Source organism: Primulina huaijiensis, chromosome 18 (genome assembly GCF_012295235.1).
Source record: "Primulina huaijiensis isolate GDHJ02 chromosome 18, ASM1229523v2, whole genome shotgun sequence".
Classification (NCBI taxonomy): domain Eukaryota; kingdom Viridiplantae; phylum Streptophyta; class Magnoliopsida; order Lamiales; family Gesneriaceae; genus Primulina; species Primulina huaijiensis.
This window is the reverse complement of record NC_133323.1, coordinates 5,610,815-5,627,191: the sequence shown is the minus strand read 5'-3', so window position 1 is coordinate 5,627,191 and position 16,377 is coordinate 5,610,815. Positions and strand designations below refer to the sequence as shown.

At 34.3% G+C, this 16,377-nt stretch overlaps 2 protein-coding genes across 2 annotated transcripts; one reads left to right on the top strand and one right to left on the bottom strand.

Moving 5' to 3' along the window:
• Positions 1-227: 227 nt before the first annotated feature.
• Positions 228-6,318, bottom strand: LOC140965040 (uncharacterized). Its single transcript, XM_073425081.1, has 5 exons — positions 6,068-6,318; positions 5,568-5,684; positions 4,873-4,907; positions 1,913-2,013; positions 228-628 (listed from the first exon to the last, which is right to left on the bottom strand). The coding sequence occupies exons 1-5, from the start codon at positions 6,235-6,237 to the stop codon at positions 542-544; spliced, it is 510 nt and encodes a 169-aa protein (XP_073281182.1). The 5' UTR covers positions 6,238-6,318; the 3' UTR covers positions 228-541.
• A 3,575-nt stretch (positions 6,319-9,893) lies between these two features.
• Positions 9,894-16,272, top strand: LOC140964056 (kinesin-like protein KIN-14L). Its single transcript, XM_073423549.1, has 20 exons — positions 9,894-10,030; positions 10,148-10,228; positions 10,596-10,753; positions 10,834-10,980; positions 11,065-11,317; positions 11,515-11,606; positions 11,697-11,768; positions 12,132-12,233; positions 12,421-12,495; positions 12,943-13,024; positions 13,184-13,279; positions 13,349-13,522; positions 13,588-13,694; positions 13,786-13,988; positions 14,039-14,194; positions 14,307-14,554; positions 14,666-14,829; positions 14,953-15,680; positions 15,764-15,939; positions 16,019-16,272. The coding sequence occupies exons 1-20, from the start codon at positions 9,994-9,996 to the stop codon at positions 16,096-16,098; spliced, it is 3,231 nt and encodes a 1,076-aa protein (XP_073279650.1). The 5' UTR covers positions 9,894-9,993; the 3' UTR covers positions 16,099-16,272.
• Positions 16,273-16,377: the final 105 nt, after the last annotated feature.

Here is a 16,377-nt window from a genome sequence, read left to right as displayed (position 1 = left end):
TAAAATATTAAAGATCGTGATTTATCGAACAAAATAATTTTGACTCGAGTTTGATAATTTAGAGGATACGAATAAAATATTTATCGAGTCAACTCGAAAAGCTCACGGATTGACTTGATTCATTTACAGTCCTAAGTTTTTTTTTGCTTCCGCCTACGAGTTTTTAAGAAATCGTGAGAACACAAGTACGTTCAAAAAGACAGTTATTAGAGGAGTGGACAGCGAGAGAGAAAGGAGTATTGCAGCGCTTTACTGTCGCGAATTAAAACACTATCTCCTACATAAATGTACTAGACAGATTCTTGGTTCACCGTCTACAAGTGTACATAAAAACGATATTCATGATGTTGATGATACCTAAGACAACCACCAAATATTCTCCATGAATCTCCAGATATATCTCAGATCTCAAACTCTTAAATTGACTTTATCTGGACTAAAACATCACAAGGCCACTAAAAGAACTTGTCAATGTCTTTCCAAAGAGAAGAAATTGGACTGTTTTTCGATCCCGGGGACATATAACTTACACAGTGAAGTATCAAGAAATAACTCCATATGGAAGCAGAGCTGCGGCTACTATTCTTCCTTCTTCGTTCAATATATTGTAAGTTGAGGCAGCATTTCTCTATATTTACAAGAACAAAATAAGATGTTAGGCACATCTGAAAACAGGAGAAACAAAAGAACAGACTCCAACTATTATCCAACCAAATCAAGCTGCTGCTATAGCATGCATGTAGCAAGCACACAAAGAGCATAAAAATTTATATATTTTATTTATTGGATTTGATAATTCAGTCAAATATTGAAAAATACAAAACACAAAATTTGCATACAAAATTTGAGAACCATATTTACTCGCACCGATTACCGTACAAATCTTAGTTACAATTAGTTGAGAAGCAACATAAATCTCTATATTTAGTAGTTCAGTATTTGGAATTTAAATCTCATTAATGATCCCCAAATTATTTTGTTGACATTCAATAATTCGTGATAAATTAATTTTGGACTCAAATCTTTTTTCTAAATATATATACAACTGATATCACTGAAACTTTCTCAAAGGTTTCTCAAATGAATGATGTTGTACCTATATAACAATCACCATCATCAAATCCTTCTAGCAACTTTACGAATGAAACACTTCACCTCCTTAAATCTACTCATATGCATGGTTGTAATCAACTTAATCAAACAATTTGGAAAGGCTCTTCAATACATTCTCATCTCGATATATCCTTTTCCATTCTCAATATGGTGGTTCTAATATATATTTTTAACTTAATAAGGTGTTCAAATAATTTTTTACGGCTCAAATCAAACACATCACGAATTATTCAAGTTCATTCGGCACATATCTGTTACTCTCTTTCGCCTTTTGCTGCTACATGCCCCACCACTCAATATCGTTTGTTCGGTTACTACAGATTTCCCACCTTGGGGCACAGATTACCGACTACCAAAGGGGCAAGCCCCTCAGACTGCTTTTGGATGGAGAGATTTGGGAACATAGGACTTCAAATTATAGATTAAATCCACTGAACTCGTTTGGCTTGCCAAATCATAGACTTGAAATCCTCTTAACTATATTTAGCTTACTTTTTACCAAGACAAGGAATTTCAAATCCTCGGTTAATGGAGTATTCTAAAGTCCATTCCTCCGAAATCATTATTCAAATCCACCTCTCTAACCCAAAAGCGATCTATGTTTATTTCATCGTCCAAACTAGTGTATCTTGCAAATCCAATTAACATGTTCCTTTAAATAATAAAAATAGGTGATACCATTCAGTTAGATCAGATTGGTCTTGAATGGGATCACACCACGTATTGTAAATCAAAATGTATAAAATCAAGAAAAAGTAAGAAACAGAACCGATTGATGAGAGAAAGAGAGAGTACTTACTGAGTCTATCACTTCTAATTTCATGCCAGTAGAACGGATAAAGCTACGAAGTTTAGGATCAACTGGTTGAATGTGCCTTCCACATCCAAGAATCAAAATATCTGAGATAAAATGACCAAAAAAAAAATAGTATACAGACCAGGAATATAAAAATCAATGGATATAACACATGAAGAGCTTATAGTATCTGGTTCCGTGCATATCATAAACAATATGGATACAAAGAGAAGCAATAACATATAATTATAATTAAGCTGAATAAAATTTCTGCTTTTGGTATTATTTGCATCATTATCCAAACATAGGTTTTCTCAAAATGAGAACTAGAATGCAGTTCACGCAAAATGTAGAGAGAGTTAAGGTTCGAATTGGAGCTATTAAAAACTCGAAAATGCATTTGGATATCATTTTCGAAATGGGCATGAAGAGATTTTTCATGATCTATACGTATATGAATTTTTATTTTTGTGTTTATGTGCATGATGACACAAACAAAAATATTTTGCACAAACGATACATCTTGTTTTTCAACAGCTAAGACCATGCAATCTTCTAAATTCGTATATATTTTGTCATGACTAATGGCATATTAGTGAATGATAGTGCCCGGAATATTTAAACCTAAATAAACAAAAAATAAAATATATTAAAAATTTATTGGGAGCTTGTTGATAATAATAGAATAGCTAAAAGTGACATAAGTACTGAATTCGGATGAGAAGTTTGTGCAGAAAATGAAACTGGACTATTGGAGGGATTTCAGGAGCTAGTCTCTATATCTCCTTGATCCGCTTACACGGACATAGCACAAATAGGACATGGACTTGGGCGGCCCAGGGGATTTTGGAAATGGGCTATAGGGTTGACGAATGAGATGCCCTCTTGGCATGCCATATGCTAAAGTTGTAGGCAATGTCCAAGTCGTTAGAGCAAAACACCAGCCTCCTGACCAGGTGTCATATACACACATACACAAACGAATGCATATATATGTGTTAATTATATGATTTCTTCAGCATACTCATTCAAAATTCTACAGAAAGAAAGTAAGAACAAAGGTTTTGAATTCCATTTCTTAATTACTAACCATCCAGTCATCTTGTACTCGAATTGAATACAAATTCGATGACCTCAAGGTATGAGCTTCGTATTGACATACTGATTTTGTTGTTTGGCGTTAGTTGATTTCAGTCAGATTGTTCAACATAGTTAAAAGTTGCAAAAATTGGAATGGTATTTTAATTTCTGTTTAGATAGTCCAATTGAACGATTTTATATAGTTTTCGACAAGTTAAAAATGTGAAATCAATTGGAAGGTAAGAATATGACCATGGCATTGTAATTGTCACAAAATGATTGTTCAAACCATTAATATAACTGTATTCCATTGAATTATGGTAAAAATTGGCTTGTGAACTTAACAAAGGGATAGCGGAGAATTGTACCTAGACGCACTCGTAAATGAATATCTTGTTGATTTATTGATACATTGGCTATTGAAATAAATTATGAACATACATGACTTCGTTTGATATAACCTGTTGATAATTTGTTAATTGAAAGAGCCTTTGACGTCGAAATCAGCTGTAACCTTAATTCCCATTTTGTTTTGGTACATATTGACGTGTGTTTTTATACTCATTTTTATATGTTAGCTGCTAGTTTTTATACTCATTTTTATATGTTTGTTAGCTGCTATAGGGGTACTCTACTGCTCATGTAATACATCGTTAGTCGCTGAGGAGGTGCGACTCATATTGTTATATATTTGCAGTCGCTATGGAGGGGCAACTTATGTTGGTATAATTTTTAGTTGTTTTTTTTAATATTGTAAAAAAGATTTGGTTATGCCAAAATATGGCAAAACCACCAAGTTGACTAATCCTTGGACCGCATTGGTGGAAGGAGCAATTTCTTGCAGTAAAAAACCCCACCAGATTTGTTTTTTATTTTTGAAAAAATCATTGAACTTTGGCCAAAGATTGAATGTCCATGTAATTACTTCCCACAACAAATTTTCATTTGGTCATTTGCTCAAACATGTTAGGCGCAACAATAAATTCTCTAAAACTATGTTGATGTAAACCGCATAACCTATCAATGCCGGAATAGACAAGTATTATCTAGGGCATTCAACAAATTCAGAACATGTAAACAAAATTAGTAAGACTAAACATAAGTTAATAAATAGAGGTTCCAACACAATCTTGCAATACAACTCAAAAACTAAATCCCAACATCAATAAAATCGAAAAACAACGTTGCATGAAAACTCCAAACTTGATTGACAAATAGAAAGAAACAAACACACTACAAGTTCTTGAAGTGAACACACTTACCGCGGGGAACAATAACCAATAATTTCATATAATTCCCCAAATCAACATCAAAAAACTAAACTGGATACTGGGGGATAGTGGGCTGAAGCCCTATGGCTACAATAATATCTGGGATCTCAGGCTGGGCCTATGAGAAGAGGGCCCCTAATAAATTTCACCCCTGAGTTTAAGTATTGGTCCAAAATTTCTCGACAAAGAACTACTTATACACCAACATAGTTTATTCTCAACTTCAAGAGATTCAAAAGTGAAGTTCATATGTTGCCTTTAGCTGAGGAGAGTGGACTGACTACATGAGGTGGTTTTAGACGGTATGACACAAGCTTAAGTTCTTGACATCTAATGATTCATAAAAGTGCAACAGTCTCCCACAACATATACAGTACCTAATTTGTCGTCCTATAAAAATTCTATCATATAGTTAATATCACGGCATAAACTCATATCAACAAGCCTCATTCATATTTCTTCAGGCAAGTCAAATGCAATTATTTGAATCTACTGCACAATTATTTCAATCTACTGCAGCAAAGGTTCGAACATATGCAATTAACCAGGGTTTTAATTACAATTGTGAGGCTTACATTCATCTTAATAAAAAACTATTGTAAGATTTCTCACCTGGTATTGGCTGCACAGTCTGGAAAATAGACAAACTGTTAAAAATCACAGAAAACTAGGTCATCACGAAAACTGAGTTTGAAAGAACCCATAACTAGAACATTTATTATCATGGATAGTAAGATTTGAAAAAGAATTTCATCTAGTACAGCTGTGAAATCCAATGTTTACAACACTTAACATAAAACTCCATTGTAGAGTTAAGAAGCCTAAATATTGAATTTCAAGCACTAAGAATAATTGAGAAAACAACACTTGGTTTACAGCACATAATACCAGACAGAAAAGTCAATATCTATTAATTAAACTCATCAAAACTCAGAAACATCCTTTTTCCAACATCGCAATTTAACAGTCATCTCTCAAGAAATAGAGAGACAGTTTCCAATTGGCCAATCTGACTCAGCAGAATTGCTAAGATTTAATAAAAGAGAAACTATTCCTGCTTCTAGGCACGGAACTTTTCCATATGAAAGGCATATGTTCGAAAGAACATGTCAAATGGAACTGGATGTTATGATAATCATAATCATTTGACCTATCAAAACCTTCCAAAAACTCAAAATTCTAATTTGATAGACAAGACAACTTTATTGAGTAAGTGAGTACAGATGAAACTACACATCTTTAGTGAAACTAAGTCCTATACCAAGAAACAAAACATGTGTTGATTGAAATTTAGAAAGAAAAAGTACCTTTCAGAAGTGATATCTGAGAATTTCTTTGGGGTCCAAGACAAAACAAAGTTCCCCATACAAATCAAGCTACCTTCATACTTAACCCCGTTAACTTTGAATCCAGAATCATCAATTCTGTGAAACCACAAGAAAACACAACAATACAGAAGGAATCAGCACCTCGTTCAAAATGCCTCTTAGACGTACTTCTTTCCTCCACTTATTCAGTCTTACAGAGCTTGCCACGCCAATATAAATAGTAACAGACTTATCGATGAGATGAAAAGCAGTAATCTTGAATAAAGTGAAACTGAATTTTGCAACAATATGATGATTCCAAGCTATTATACATCAAAAGTTCAAATTTTACCTAAATCTTTCCACCTCCCTCATGTTTCTATCTAAAATTGTCCGAGGTGTATAAGCATAAGTGCATAGCCTCAAATGTTTCGGTCGCCAGGGTCATTTGAACATTAAACACGAAACAAATAAGCATGCATTCAAAGACAGATGCCTACTCTTGGAAGCGGAGCTGGTCTTCGGGTACATTATCGATGAGATTTATCTGATCATAGATGGAGAAAGCTCTTCTCAGTGACGGTAACAGATGCCTTCGCGGAGGTGCTTCTTTTCGTAAAGCTTGCATCAGCGTCGGTAGCGCCGCCGCCACTCTTTGTCTTGCAGCCATCTTCCGGCGATATCTAGTTCCACCGGCCAAATGATAAAAATTCAACTCGAAAGATTATTCCTTGGCTTTACATTTTCTGACTTACAAACCGAGAACAAAATTTATAATAATAAAAAGGTTGTATTATTTGAAAGATGGGCAGCAAATTGACGGATGATTATTGGGCTGGCTAAGAAGGCCCAAATCGAAGCCCAATTCGACCCAGAGGCCCATTCAAACCTCCTCTATTATGTTTGAACTTTCATTATCCAACATTGTCAAAGAATTCTTGCAACTAACAACAGCCCAAACAATATTAACCAGTCATTTTTTTCTTTTGTTAAAAAGAGATTTGAACAATAAGAAGAATCCTATTACTGATTAATATCATCGAGTTCTAAAACCTTGTTCAGCCAAATCTAGGTGTCAAGTGGGAGAAATGTGACATGCGTTTTGTCTACATTATCAATGGTGGTTGGTGATATGCCGTAATTTTCATGATTGTGTAGCGGAGAGGTGTGATTTTACAATCTGTGTGTGCTGAAAATTTGCATGCGACTTCAATGTTCAAATTGAAAATTGAATATATAAATAGATGCATCATTCGAAATTTCAGATAATCACATTTGAGTTCTTTCATTTTAGATCACTCATAAAATTTGAATGTTTAGTTCTGTAACATTTTTTAGATTTTTGTTCTAATATATTAAGAGAGTGAGTGTTCTTTTTGGAAACACAGTAAAAGTTTAAAGCTCATAAAATATTATTGTGAAATTATTTGCATTTTATTCGTGGTTGTTACCATAATTATAGTGGAATATTTTTTCATATTTCTATTAATTACATAATTAATAAAAAAAATTAACAAAAAAAATAAAAGAATGGTTGGAATAACTTGGCCGTTGTAGAGCCTTTAAAACAATATTTTTTTTAAAAAAATCATTAAAAACATATATTAAAAAATAGAAAAAATAATTAATATTCCTAACGGCTGATAGCGACTATATTCTTCAATCTTTTATAAATTTACTTTATTAGGCCTTCAAAAAATTACAACTTATCCCACTTTCATTAAAAAAAGATTTATTTCTTTTTTTATTTTATCAATCCAAATACAAAAATGGATTCCATAGAACAATGATGATCTACAAATTTTTCTCAATTCATTTATCAATAGATTGGTCTTTCTCAATCTCAATATACCGACGACCAAATTTTAAGTCATATGTTGAACCAAACTCAAACTCCTAAAATCCAAATGAAATATCTCTTTATACTTTTGGAACATCTTCTAAATCAAAAAATAAAGGGAATATAAAGTCATTGTTGTGATTGATGAGGGTGAATCCATCACTAGGAAACATTGGAAGAAGGACGAAGATGAATGTTTTGCAAAGACATGGAGCAACGCTTCCACCAATCTGATACTAGGCAATGACCAAACCAACTATAGTATCTGGAGATTGGTTGAAAAATAATATATTCACCTTGGAAAATTCTCACAAGATACTACATACGTCAACATTTCACAGATGTTGCAAAAAACTTTTTGTTTTCTAACACAAACTAAGTGAACTTGAAGCTCTCAACCAAAGCGGAACGTCATTTTAGATGAATGTGATCTTAATATTTTGACATAATATTTTTGTTTTAACTAATTCAAAAAATTCTTAAATTCATATTTTTTTTGTATGCTCAAGATCAAACAATGTTCGAACAAGATTCTGGAAGCCCGTGGTCCGACGAGAAATCTTGTTTAGTTTTGAGGGATCAACCAAATTGAAGGACATGGTCGTTTGACAAATTCGAACGAGTTCCGACAAATGCGACCAAAATTTGAAAAATATTGATGGTGAATTATCTTCATCCCCTTTCTCAAGGCCAAATGATACATCCACAGCTGATGAAATTATTTGTTTAATTTCTTATGATTTGAATCTCAAGCCCAAATAATGCTCGAGCCCAACCGGCCCAGATGTATAACAAATTTGAATTCAAATAAGCGGAAGTTAACGTTACGCCGGAGCCTCCAGGTTCGGATCCAAGCCTGAATTAATAAATACACATTTATGTACTAATAATAAACCAAGTCACAGTCAGTCCACTATTTCAATGGACTGATCACTAAATTTCTCTCTTTCTCTTATGCATATAAGGAAATTTTTGTAGGCAGTGCTTTCTTTCCTTGTAGAGAATTATAAATATATATTCACATATATTTTCTTCATTGATCCCCGAATTGCAATTTTTCAAGTGACTGACTCTCAAAACGAACTGGAATTATCAATAAATCTGTACTTGCAAATTAAGGTATGTTGTTCGTGGAATTTTTAGAAGCTGAATATGACGTTTATTAGTGGACTTGGCGGTTACTCCATAATTTTATAATTGTTGTATTTTTGCTTTGGGTGGGTAATAAATATGTTACCTTTGTTTGTTCATTAGTTAAACAAACAATCATCTAGGAAATAAGGTTGATTCAAGAAGGATGAGCCCTACTAAAAAGACTCACGCCACTGAGAAAAATCAATTAACAAATATGACTATCCCGGTTCTCCTTCAGCCTATACCATTTAGAAATTATGGAGTTGAGCTTCTAAAAAACGTAAGGAGTTGGTTAAGCATCTATTTATTTTTCCACAGGTAGAAGGTTTTATTTTAAAAAAATAGCTCATTATTGTTCTTTGTGCGCGCGAGTGTATTATTTAATCCAATCTGATCACATCAATTTGTTTAATTTATTTAACCTGAAATCTTGAATTGATCTTGACGAAATACATTCAATATATTTCCAATTTTTGAAATCCAGAACGAGCATATCTGTACTCTAATCGTGACTCAATTTTGTCTGGAAGAAGATTGGGGCATTGCTTGGTTCATATTGTAGAAAGTTGATGAAACGTCTCGTCCACTTCCACTTCTTCCATTATTGTAGCATATGCGAAGAGTTTTGATTGCTTTTGGCATGCAGTTTCGTTCAGTAAATTAAGCACAAAAATATCACACCGACAAACAAAATTTGCATGTTATGATAGAACTAAATTTAGTAGCTATTAATTTTAGCCACATGCATGTTATGATATAACTAATCTCTCTCTTTTTCTTTTCTAGGCTAAACAACGTTTTAGAACTTATGTGGTATTAATCAAAACTTGCTTATTTATGTATGATAACTAACGCATTTGGAAAGTAGATCCAAAATTTTGAAGGCTAGAATTAGTTATATTCGAGTTCGAGCTTGATTCGAAATTTGAAAATCTTAAAACTTTTGGCTCGAATTCGGTTTGAATTAAAACTCGAGTTAGAGAACTATTCGAACTATTGCTTGAAAATAAGTACTTGAAATACTCGAACTTTAATATATAATTATATTAATAAAATATTAAAACTCACGAACTATCAAACAAAATAATTTGAGCTTGAGTTCGGCTCGAAAAAAGTTCGAGTATGTACAAATTTGGCTCGAATTCGATAAGCTCAAATACAAATCATATATTTTTCGAATTGACTTAAAAAACCCAAGAACCAACTCGATTGATTTATAATCTTAGCCTAAATGTATCTCAAATTTGAATTCAAATAAAGGGACATCCCCGGAGCCTACAGGTTCGGATCCAAGCCTGAATTAATAAATACATATTTATTTTTTAACCCAACAAACTAACCCAGTCACACACAGTCAGTCCACTATTTTAATGGATTCCATTTTTCAATCACGAAATTACTCTCTTTCTCTGATGCATATAAGGAAATCTTTTTGAGCATTGCTTTCTTTCTATGTATTCCAGTCGCAGTTATAGAAAAAATCTTTCAAGTATGTTCATATATATTTTCTTCATTGATTATATTATATTATACTATCATATAATGAAGTTCATACATGATCAAGAATAGTTGGCTTAATGGGCTTTTCGTATCAATGATTCTTAAGGTTTCACATTAATGGAGGACTTGACGAGAACGCAAAGAGTGGATGTGTTGAACTTTGGATCGAGAAAAGATGAAGAAGCAGGTATACATGATCAGTTGTTGGTTCTTGAAAAAATGACGCATGCATGGATGATTTGTTTGTTTTTTTCGTCAGTCGGCGTCGTGGAATTCTTTGGTCATCTTGTATTTTATTTGTATCAAGATTCCAGAAACAGGGAATATGTTGGTATATATGTTTGTGTGTTTCATTTATTTCGATTTTCTTGTGTGTTGTAACTTGTAATGCGAGCGAGAGAGGAAGTGCTTTTGTTCTCAAACATTTAGGTTTTTGAAACTTATTTGAGATATCTATTCAGTCCTCTGTATGTGTTTGTGCTTTAATTTCTTAAAGAGTAATTCATAATCTGGAGAGCTAATTATGTTTTCATGGTAACTCAATTAATTCATAGCTTTGAGACGATATCAAGCTACCCATTGGCTTGATTGCTTAGTAGGGCCCCTTGGAATACCTGACCAGCCATCCGAGAAAGAGTTCATTTCTTGCTTGAGAAATGGTTTAATTCTTTGCAACATAATTAACAAAATTCAACCTGGTTCTGTTCCAAAGGTAACATTTATGCTAAGAAATGGATGAGATAAGATAGTTTGTTTTGGATACATGTGATTCAATAAGGACTAATGTTGCAGATTATAGAAGCACACTACTCTTCTCAGTCACTCCCATGGGATTCCCAGCCATTGCCAGCTTATCAATACTTTGAGAATATTCGGAACTTCATAGTCACCTTGCAAGAGCTTAAGCTTCCTGTTTTTGAAGCTTCTATTTTCGAAAGGGTAAGATGGAAGTCCCTTTTATTGAATCAAAATTAATATAAATTGGGTAAATCATGTGATCAATATTGTGTTAAATGTGGTTAGGACAATTTGGAAAAGAGCTCATCAACTAAGGTTGTGGATTGCATTTTGGCACTAAAAGATTACCATGAGTGGAAACAAATGACTGGAGGTAATGGATTTTATAAGCCACCAAGATCTCCTCTGGTCATGCATTCCACGGGGATGCATGTACGATCCCCTGGCATGTTTACCTACGAAAGTTCCAGGCGATTAGACATGTTAGAAGGGAACCACAAATCAATGCCAACAGAAAATGAAATGAAGAATCTCGAAGGTAGTTTTATCAGTTTACGCGCCACGGTTAAGAAGTTTCACATGTAGGACACATTACCAATGGGTAATGAGGTTAGCATTTATTCTGGTTTAGAAAAAAGATTAATTGACACTTGAAATAATTGGGAATCCATCGACTGAATTTATCTAGCAGTTTTCCCAATGTTTTACATCCACAGTTGAACTATTCATTTTCAGACAAAATTATGAAGGCCTTTGTTGAAAGAATGGTTGACACAAAAGAGAACATGGACAACAACCAGCTTGCTTGTTTTCATGTTGGAAATGCGGTACATATTATACCTTTCTTTGTCATGTGTTTCTTGAAAAGAATTTTAATGCGCAATTTTGTTCATATTCACTATTGATTGTGTAAGTAGAAGTCAGTCAAATTGTTCGGTAAGATCCTATGGAGTTGCTTGGACGAGCAGCTGCAGAGAACATTCCCAAAGGTGAGTCACATTTATAGAGAAAAGACATGACAACCATATCTTTATTTAGATGTGAAGCGATATTGTCTGTCTCTGGGGTAGTTAGTAACATGCATGCTTGAAAATATGCCATCAGACTTTTAGCATTCTCATTTTATGCAAATTTCAGTACAGAATATGGAAATCACTGGTCATTTTTGTAGTTATGCAACCTTCTTATCAAATGTGTTATCCGTTATTGTAGAAATAGTATTCCTTCTTAATTCTGGTGTCACTGCCAATACATTTCGGATGAAAGTAGTGAACCGTGAACGTATTCTACGTATTTTCTATTTATTACTTAATGTAAGTTGACAACTGTGGCTTCCTCGTGTCCCTAAACAGTTTAAATCGGCTTTATTGGATCACTTAAGAGAAATAAGCCTCTCACTGGAGCATTCAACAGTTGTTCCCCGAGCAAATTTGTCGAATCTAGAGAAAAGAAAGGTATTTTTTCTGCCGGTATATTAGAATCATACGAGCAAAATTGATTGAAAATGTTTAAATCCTTTGACTTAGCTGGATGACAATCTCTTGATGACTTCATGGAATTTTCTTAATGTTCTATACAATTATTAGGAAGCTGAAATAATGATACATGTGGCATAAGAATTACAAAATGTATGCTTTATAGTGTTGCAGAGCATGCTTAAAGAAGGGTAACTGCAACCACTGGAATCTAGTTAAGCAGCAAGAAAAGAAACTTTTGGTAAGTTTTTGTTGCAATTTTGTTTCTGCTTTAGATATTATGACAAAGTAATTAGGTACTTATTCCCATCCTGGGATATGCATCCTTTAAGATGTTATTTGTGATTTTCTTGATGACATCGATCATGGTTGCCTATCTTTCTATGAGTTGGTTTGATTTTCACGATTCTTTGGTCATTAAACTTGAAGAAATGACTTTCTGAGGGACATTTATCATATCTAGAAGAAATAACTTTCTGAGGGACATTTATCATAACTTGGAAAATAACCACCTTGAATACGGCAACAAGGGTCAGAAGATTTGGCTACTGCAATCACAATGAACTTTCATTTTTTTCGATCACGTGTAACAGAAGATTCTGTTTGCTGGAAAGGATGTGTACTATATACAATCTTCAGCTTGTAAAATTTGACATCACAGAGTAGTTTTTTGTTTTTTGGATCGCAGAATGTTAAATTGTTGTTGGCAAACGCCAAGCAAGAGTTTCAGAGCCTGCAATCGCAGCTTCAAAATGATTTAAAACAATTCGGTAAGATTTCATGGTCGTTAGTTTTTATTGTGCTTTTGGTCTAGCAATGGGATGAAACAAAATATTAACAAATGCTCTTTCTGGAAAACTGTTTAGTAATGACAAGACTTGACTCGATCTCTTATTTCATGTTGCGGTGGGCATTTTTATGGTTTGCAGGAGATCATGTGCTTGAAATGACTGCTGATGCCCTTGCTTATCATAAGGTTGTAAAAGAGAACAGGAACCTATACAACATGGTGCAGGATCTAAAAGGTTTGTTATTATTTGATTCATTTCGACATGTTCGATTGGAGCTTTTTCAGAATTAAGTTTTTTTTTCAGGAAATATTCGAGTTTACTGCAGGATTAGGCCTGTACTTAATCCTGAAGTGCCAAACATTATAGATTTTGTTGGTAGAGATGGCTCTCTAGTTGTTGTTGACCCAATGAAACCCCACGAAGATGGGATGAGAACTTTCCAATTTAATCGTGTTTTTGGTCCAACATCTACTCAAGGTAATCCATATACTCGAAGGCTCTCTCTTAAATTATTTTGCTGATATTTGCTTTTAACTTTTCAGATGAGGTGTACAGGGACATTCAACCTCTCATTACTTCTGTTATGGATGGTTACAACGTCTGCATTCTCGCTTATGGTCAAACTGGATCGGGAAAAACATATACTATGGTAAGTTTTTCTATTGTATCAAGCCATCTAAACCAACAGGTCTATATTTTTCTTTATTGAAATAGTTAACTTTGTAAATGTCTATCGACAGTGTGGTTCTTCTGGTGGATCAACGATGGAGTCGGGAATCAGTTATTCAGCTCTTAATGATCTTTTTGAATTATCTGACCAAAGAAAGGACATCACAAAATATGAGATTCAAGTACAAATGGTCGAGATATATAATGAACAAGTTCATGACCTTCTTGTGGAACATTCCTCCACCACTAAATATCCTTTGGCAGATAAAATTCTGCTTTCAATTATCAGCTTTTCATTTTGTGTTTTTTTCCTTAATTGGTTAGTACATTAGACATCCAGAGTTGTGTCACTAAAAATGGATTGGCTCTGCCCAGTGCTTCATTGCATGTTGTGAAATCCTTTAATGATGTCATCAACCTAATGAAACTCAGTACAGTTGGTTCCACTGTCATTAACATTCGAAGTAGTCGTTCACACAGGTAAAATTCAACAATTGTAACTTATACTGTTAAAACTACACTTATTTCCTTGTTCCCCAATTTTCAACTTGAAAATGAAACTAACGAAACCTTTCCTTTTTGTTTCTTGCAGTGTACTTACTATACATGTGCATGGAAAAGATATATCTGGAACCACACTTAGTAGTTGCCTCCAGTTGGTGGATCTTGCAGGCAGTGAACGGGACAGATCAGAAGTTGCCGGTTACCCACTCGAAGAGACTCAATATATAAATAAATCTCTTTCGTGTTTAGGAGATGTTATCACAGCTTTGGCACAAAAGAATTCTTATATTCCTTACAGAAATAGCAAGCTCACTTTACTTCTGCAGAGTTCATTAGGTATATCAATTGTAACTTATAGTAAAAATCTGTTCCTTTGGTTTCATGGAGGAAGATTTTACTCTTTAAACTCATTATTTTCATAGTACGCTCAGTGTAGTTTCATGGCAGGAGGAAATGCAAAAACATTGATGTTTGCTCATGTGAGCCCTGAGGGAGATTCTTTTGAAGAGACAATGAGTACTTTAAAGTTCACCCAGAGGATCTCAACAGTAGAACTTGGTGCTGCACGTGCAAATAAAGAAAGCAGTGAAGTATTAGATCTTAAATTACAGGTACTGAAAGTTTACCTGGCTTCTAATTAAGAAAGTATCAGATAATTGCGGTGTGTGACAAATTATCTTTTGCACCTATCAGCTGTTGAAACAAAGTCTTATTTATTGCCTTAATTTTGATAGATTGAGAACCTCAGGAAAGCATTGGCCAACAAGGAACTACGAACTCCTCGGAGTACTAAACCAAAGGAGGCAGTAAGATCACCTTTGCCTAAACAAATGGTAGAGCGAACACCACCATGTACCAGAAGATTAAGCATTGAAGGGCCAAGAAATACCCAGAAAAAAGATCCTCACGAGATAAGATCACCAAGACTGATAAGCAAGCCCACAACACCTGATGTTACATGCTCACAATACTACAGTCACGTCGAAGATGGAAAGTCCATGAAACCTCGTTCACGAAGATTAAGTCTTGAAGGGCCAAGAAATGCAAAGAAAGATTTGGATCAGATGAAATCACCAAAAGCAGCTTTAAGCAAGCCTACGACACCAACATGCTCACAAAACTACAGTCAGCTCGAAGATGAAAAGTTGGTTGCAAAGTCCCCCAAACAAAAGAGAGTCAATGGATCTTTGTTGGGCTTATCACCTAGAAGGGCTCCCATGAGTCCGAATTCCTCCCTCAGAAGTCAAGTGCTGAGAATTGATACGGCAAATGTTCAGCCATCTTTTCAACTTCCCAAAACTCCCGAACCTCACACAAGTTCTAGAAATGAAGCCCACGGAGTGATTCAAAATGACCATATCCTACTTTCTCCTTGTTCAATCCGTAATGCTCGTGGGAAAGGATCTCAAATAAAGCAATCTCTGCGTTCTATCAGAAAATTAATTAATGGGTCAGAGAAGAGGTAGGCATATTTCCCCAGCATAGCAAAGTTCCATATTAAAACGTATTCAAACTGAGGACTTTTGTACATTATTCAAATTACAGGAACCAACCGAAACAAACAGAAGTAACATCACCATTGAATACAACTAGACTCAAACCTGATGCAAAATCTCCGGTTCCATCTAGTGCAAGGGTCATCACGAGACAGTCATTAACCAGCATTCAACCACCCGAAAGGTCTAGGAGAACTTCGCTAGGAGGCGTTTCAGTTAACTCTTGTAAGTGAAAATAGCACATCATCTTTACACTTGTAAATCCATTTTAACTGTGATTTGAATATTCTTCACTTTTATGCAGATGGAAATGAAAGTAGGAATGCCAAGACACCACCACCTCAAATTCGAGCTTCAGAGAAGTTAACAAAACGTTGGCTATAGGTTTATTTAGGCTTCTTTTGCTGGGTAATCTTTCCTGCCATTGATCTAGGACATATATATAGTTTTTGCTGAACTTGAATGAGAAACTGATATCTGGATGGAAATAACAATAATTTGGCCCACTAAACCAACTTATTTGTATATTTTAAGGAACTTCAGACTATTATATGTCTAATAATCATTCATATATTTGTCCAAATAAAAATTCACTTGAATTGTCTATTTCTTTTCCTTTTTTTTTTTTGTATTTTATTTGTGATTTCATATTTTCATTGCTCA

Bases quoted from the DNA above. Each gene is read 5' to 3' on its own strand.
- LOC140964056 (XM_073423549.1), top strand. From the start codon at position 9,994: ATGTATTCCAGTCGCAGTTATAGAAAAAATCTTTCAA. The intron at 11,769-12,131 runs GTGAGTCACATT...GTCCCTAAACAG, and splicing joins TGCAGAGAACATTCCCAAAG to TTTAAATCGGCTTTATTGGA. The intron at 15,681-15,763 runs GTAGGCATATTT...TTCAAATTACAG, and splicing joins ATTAATGGGTCAGAGAAGAG to GAACCAACCGAAACAAACAG.
- LOC140965040 (XM_073425081.1), bottom strand. From the start codon at position 6,237: ATGGCTGCAAGACAAAGAGTGGCGGCGGCGCTACCGACGCTGATGCAA. The intron at 5,685-6,067 runs GTAGGCATCTGT...GTGGTTTCACAG, and splicing joins GACCAGCTCCGCTTCCAAGA to AATTGATGATTCTGGATTCA. The intron at 2,014-4,872 runs GTGAGAAATCTT...ATTTTATCTCAG, and splicing joins GACTGTGCAGCCAATACCAG to ATATTTTGATTCTTGGATGT.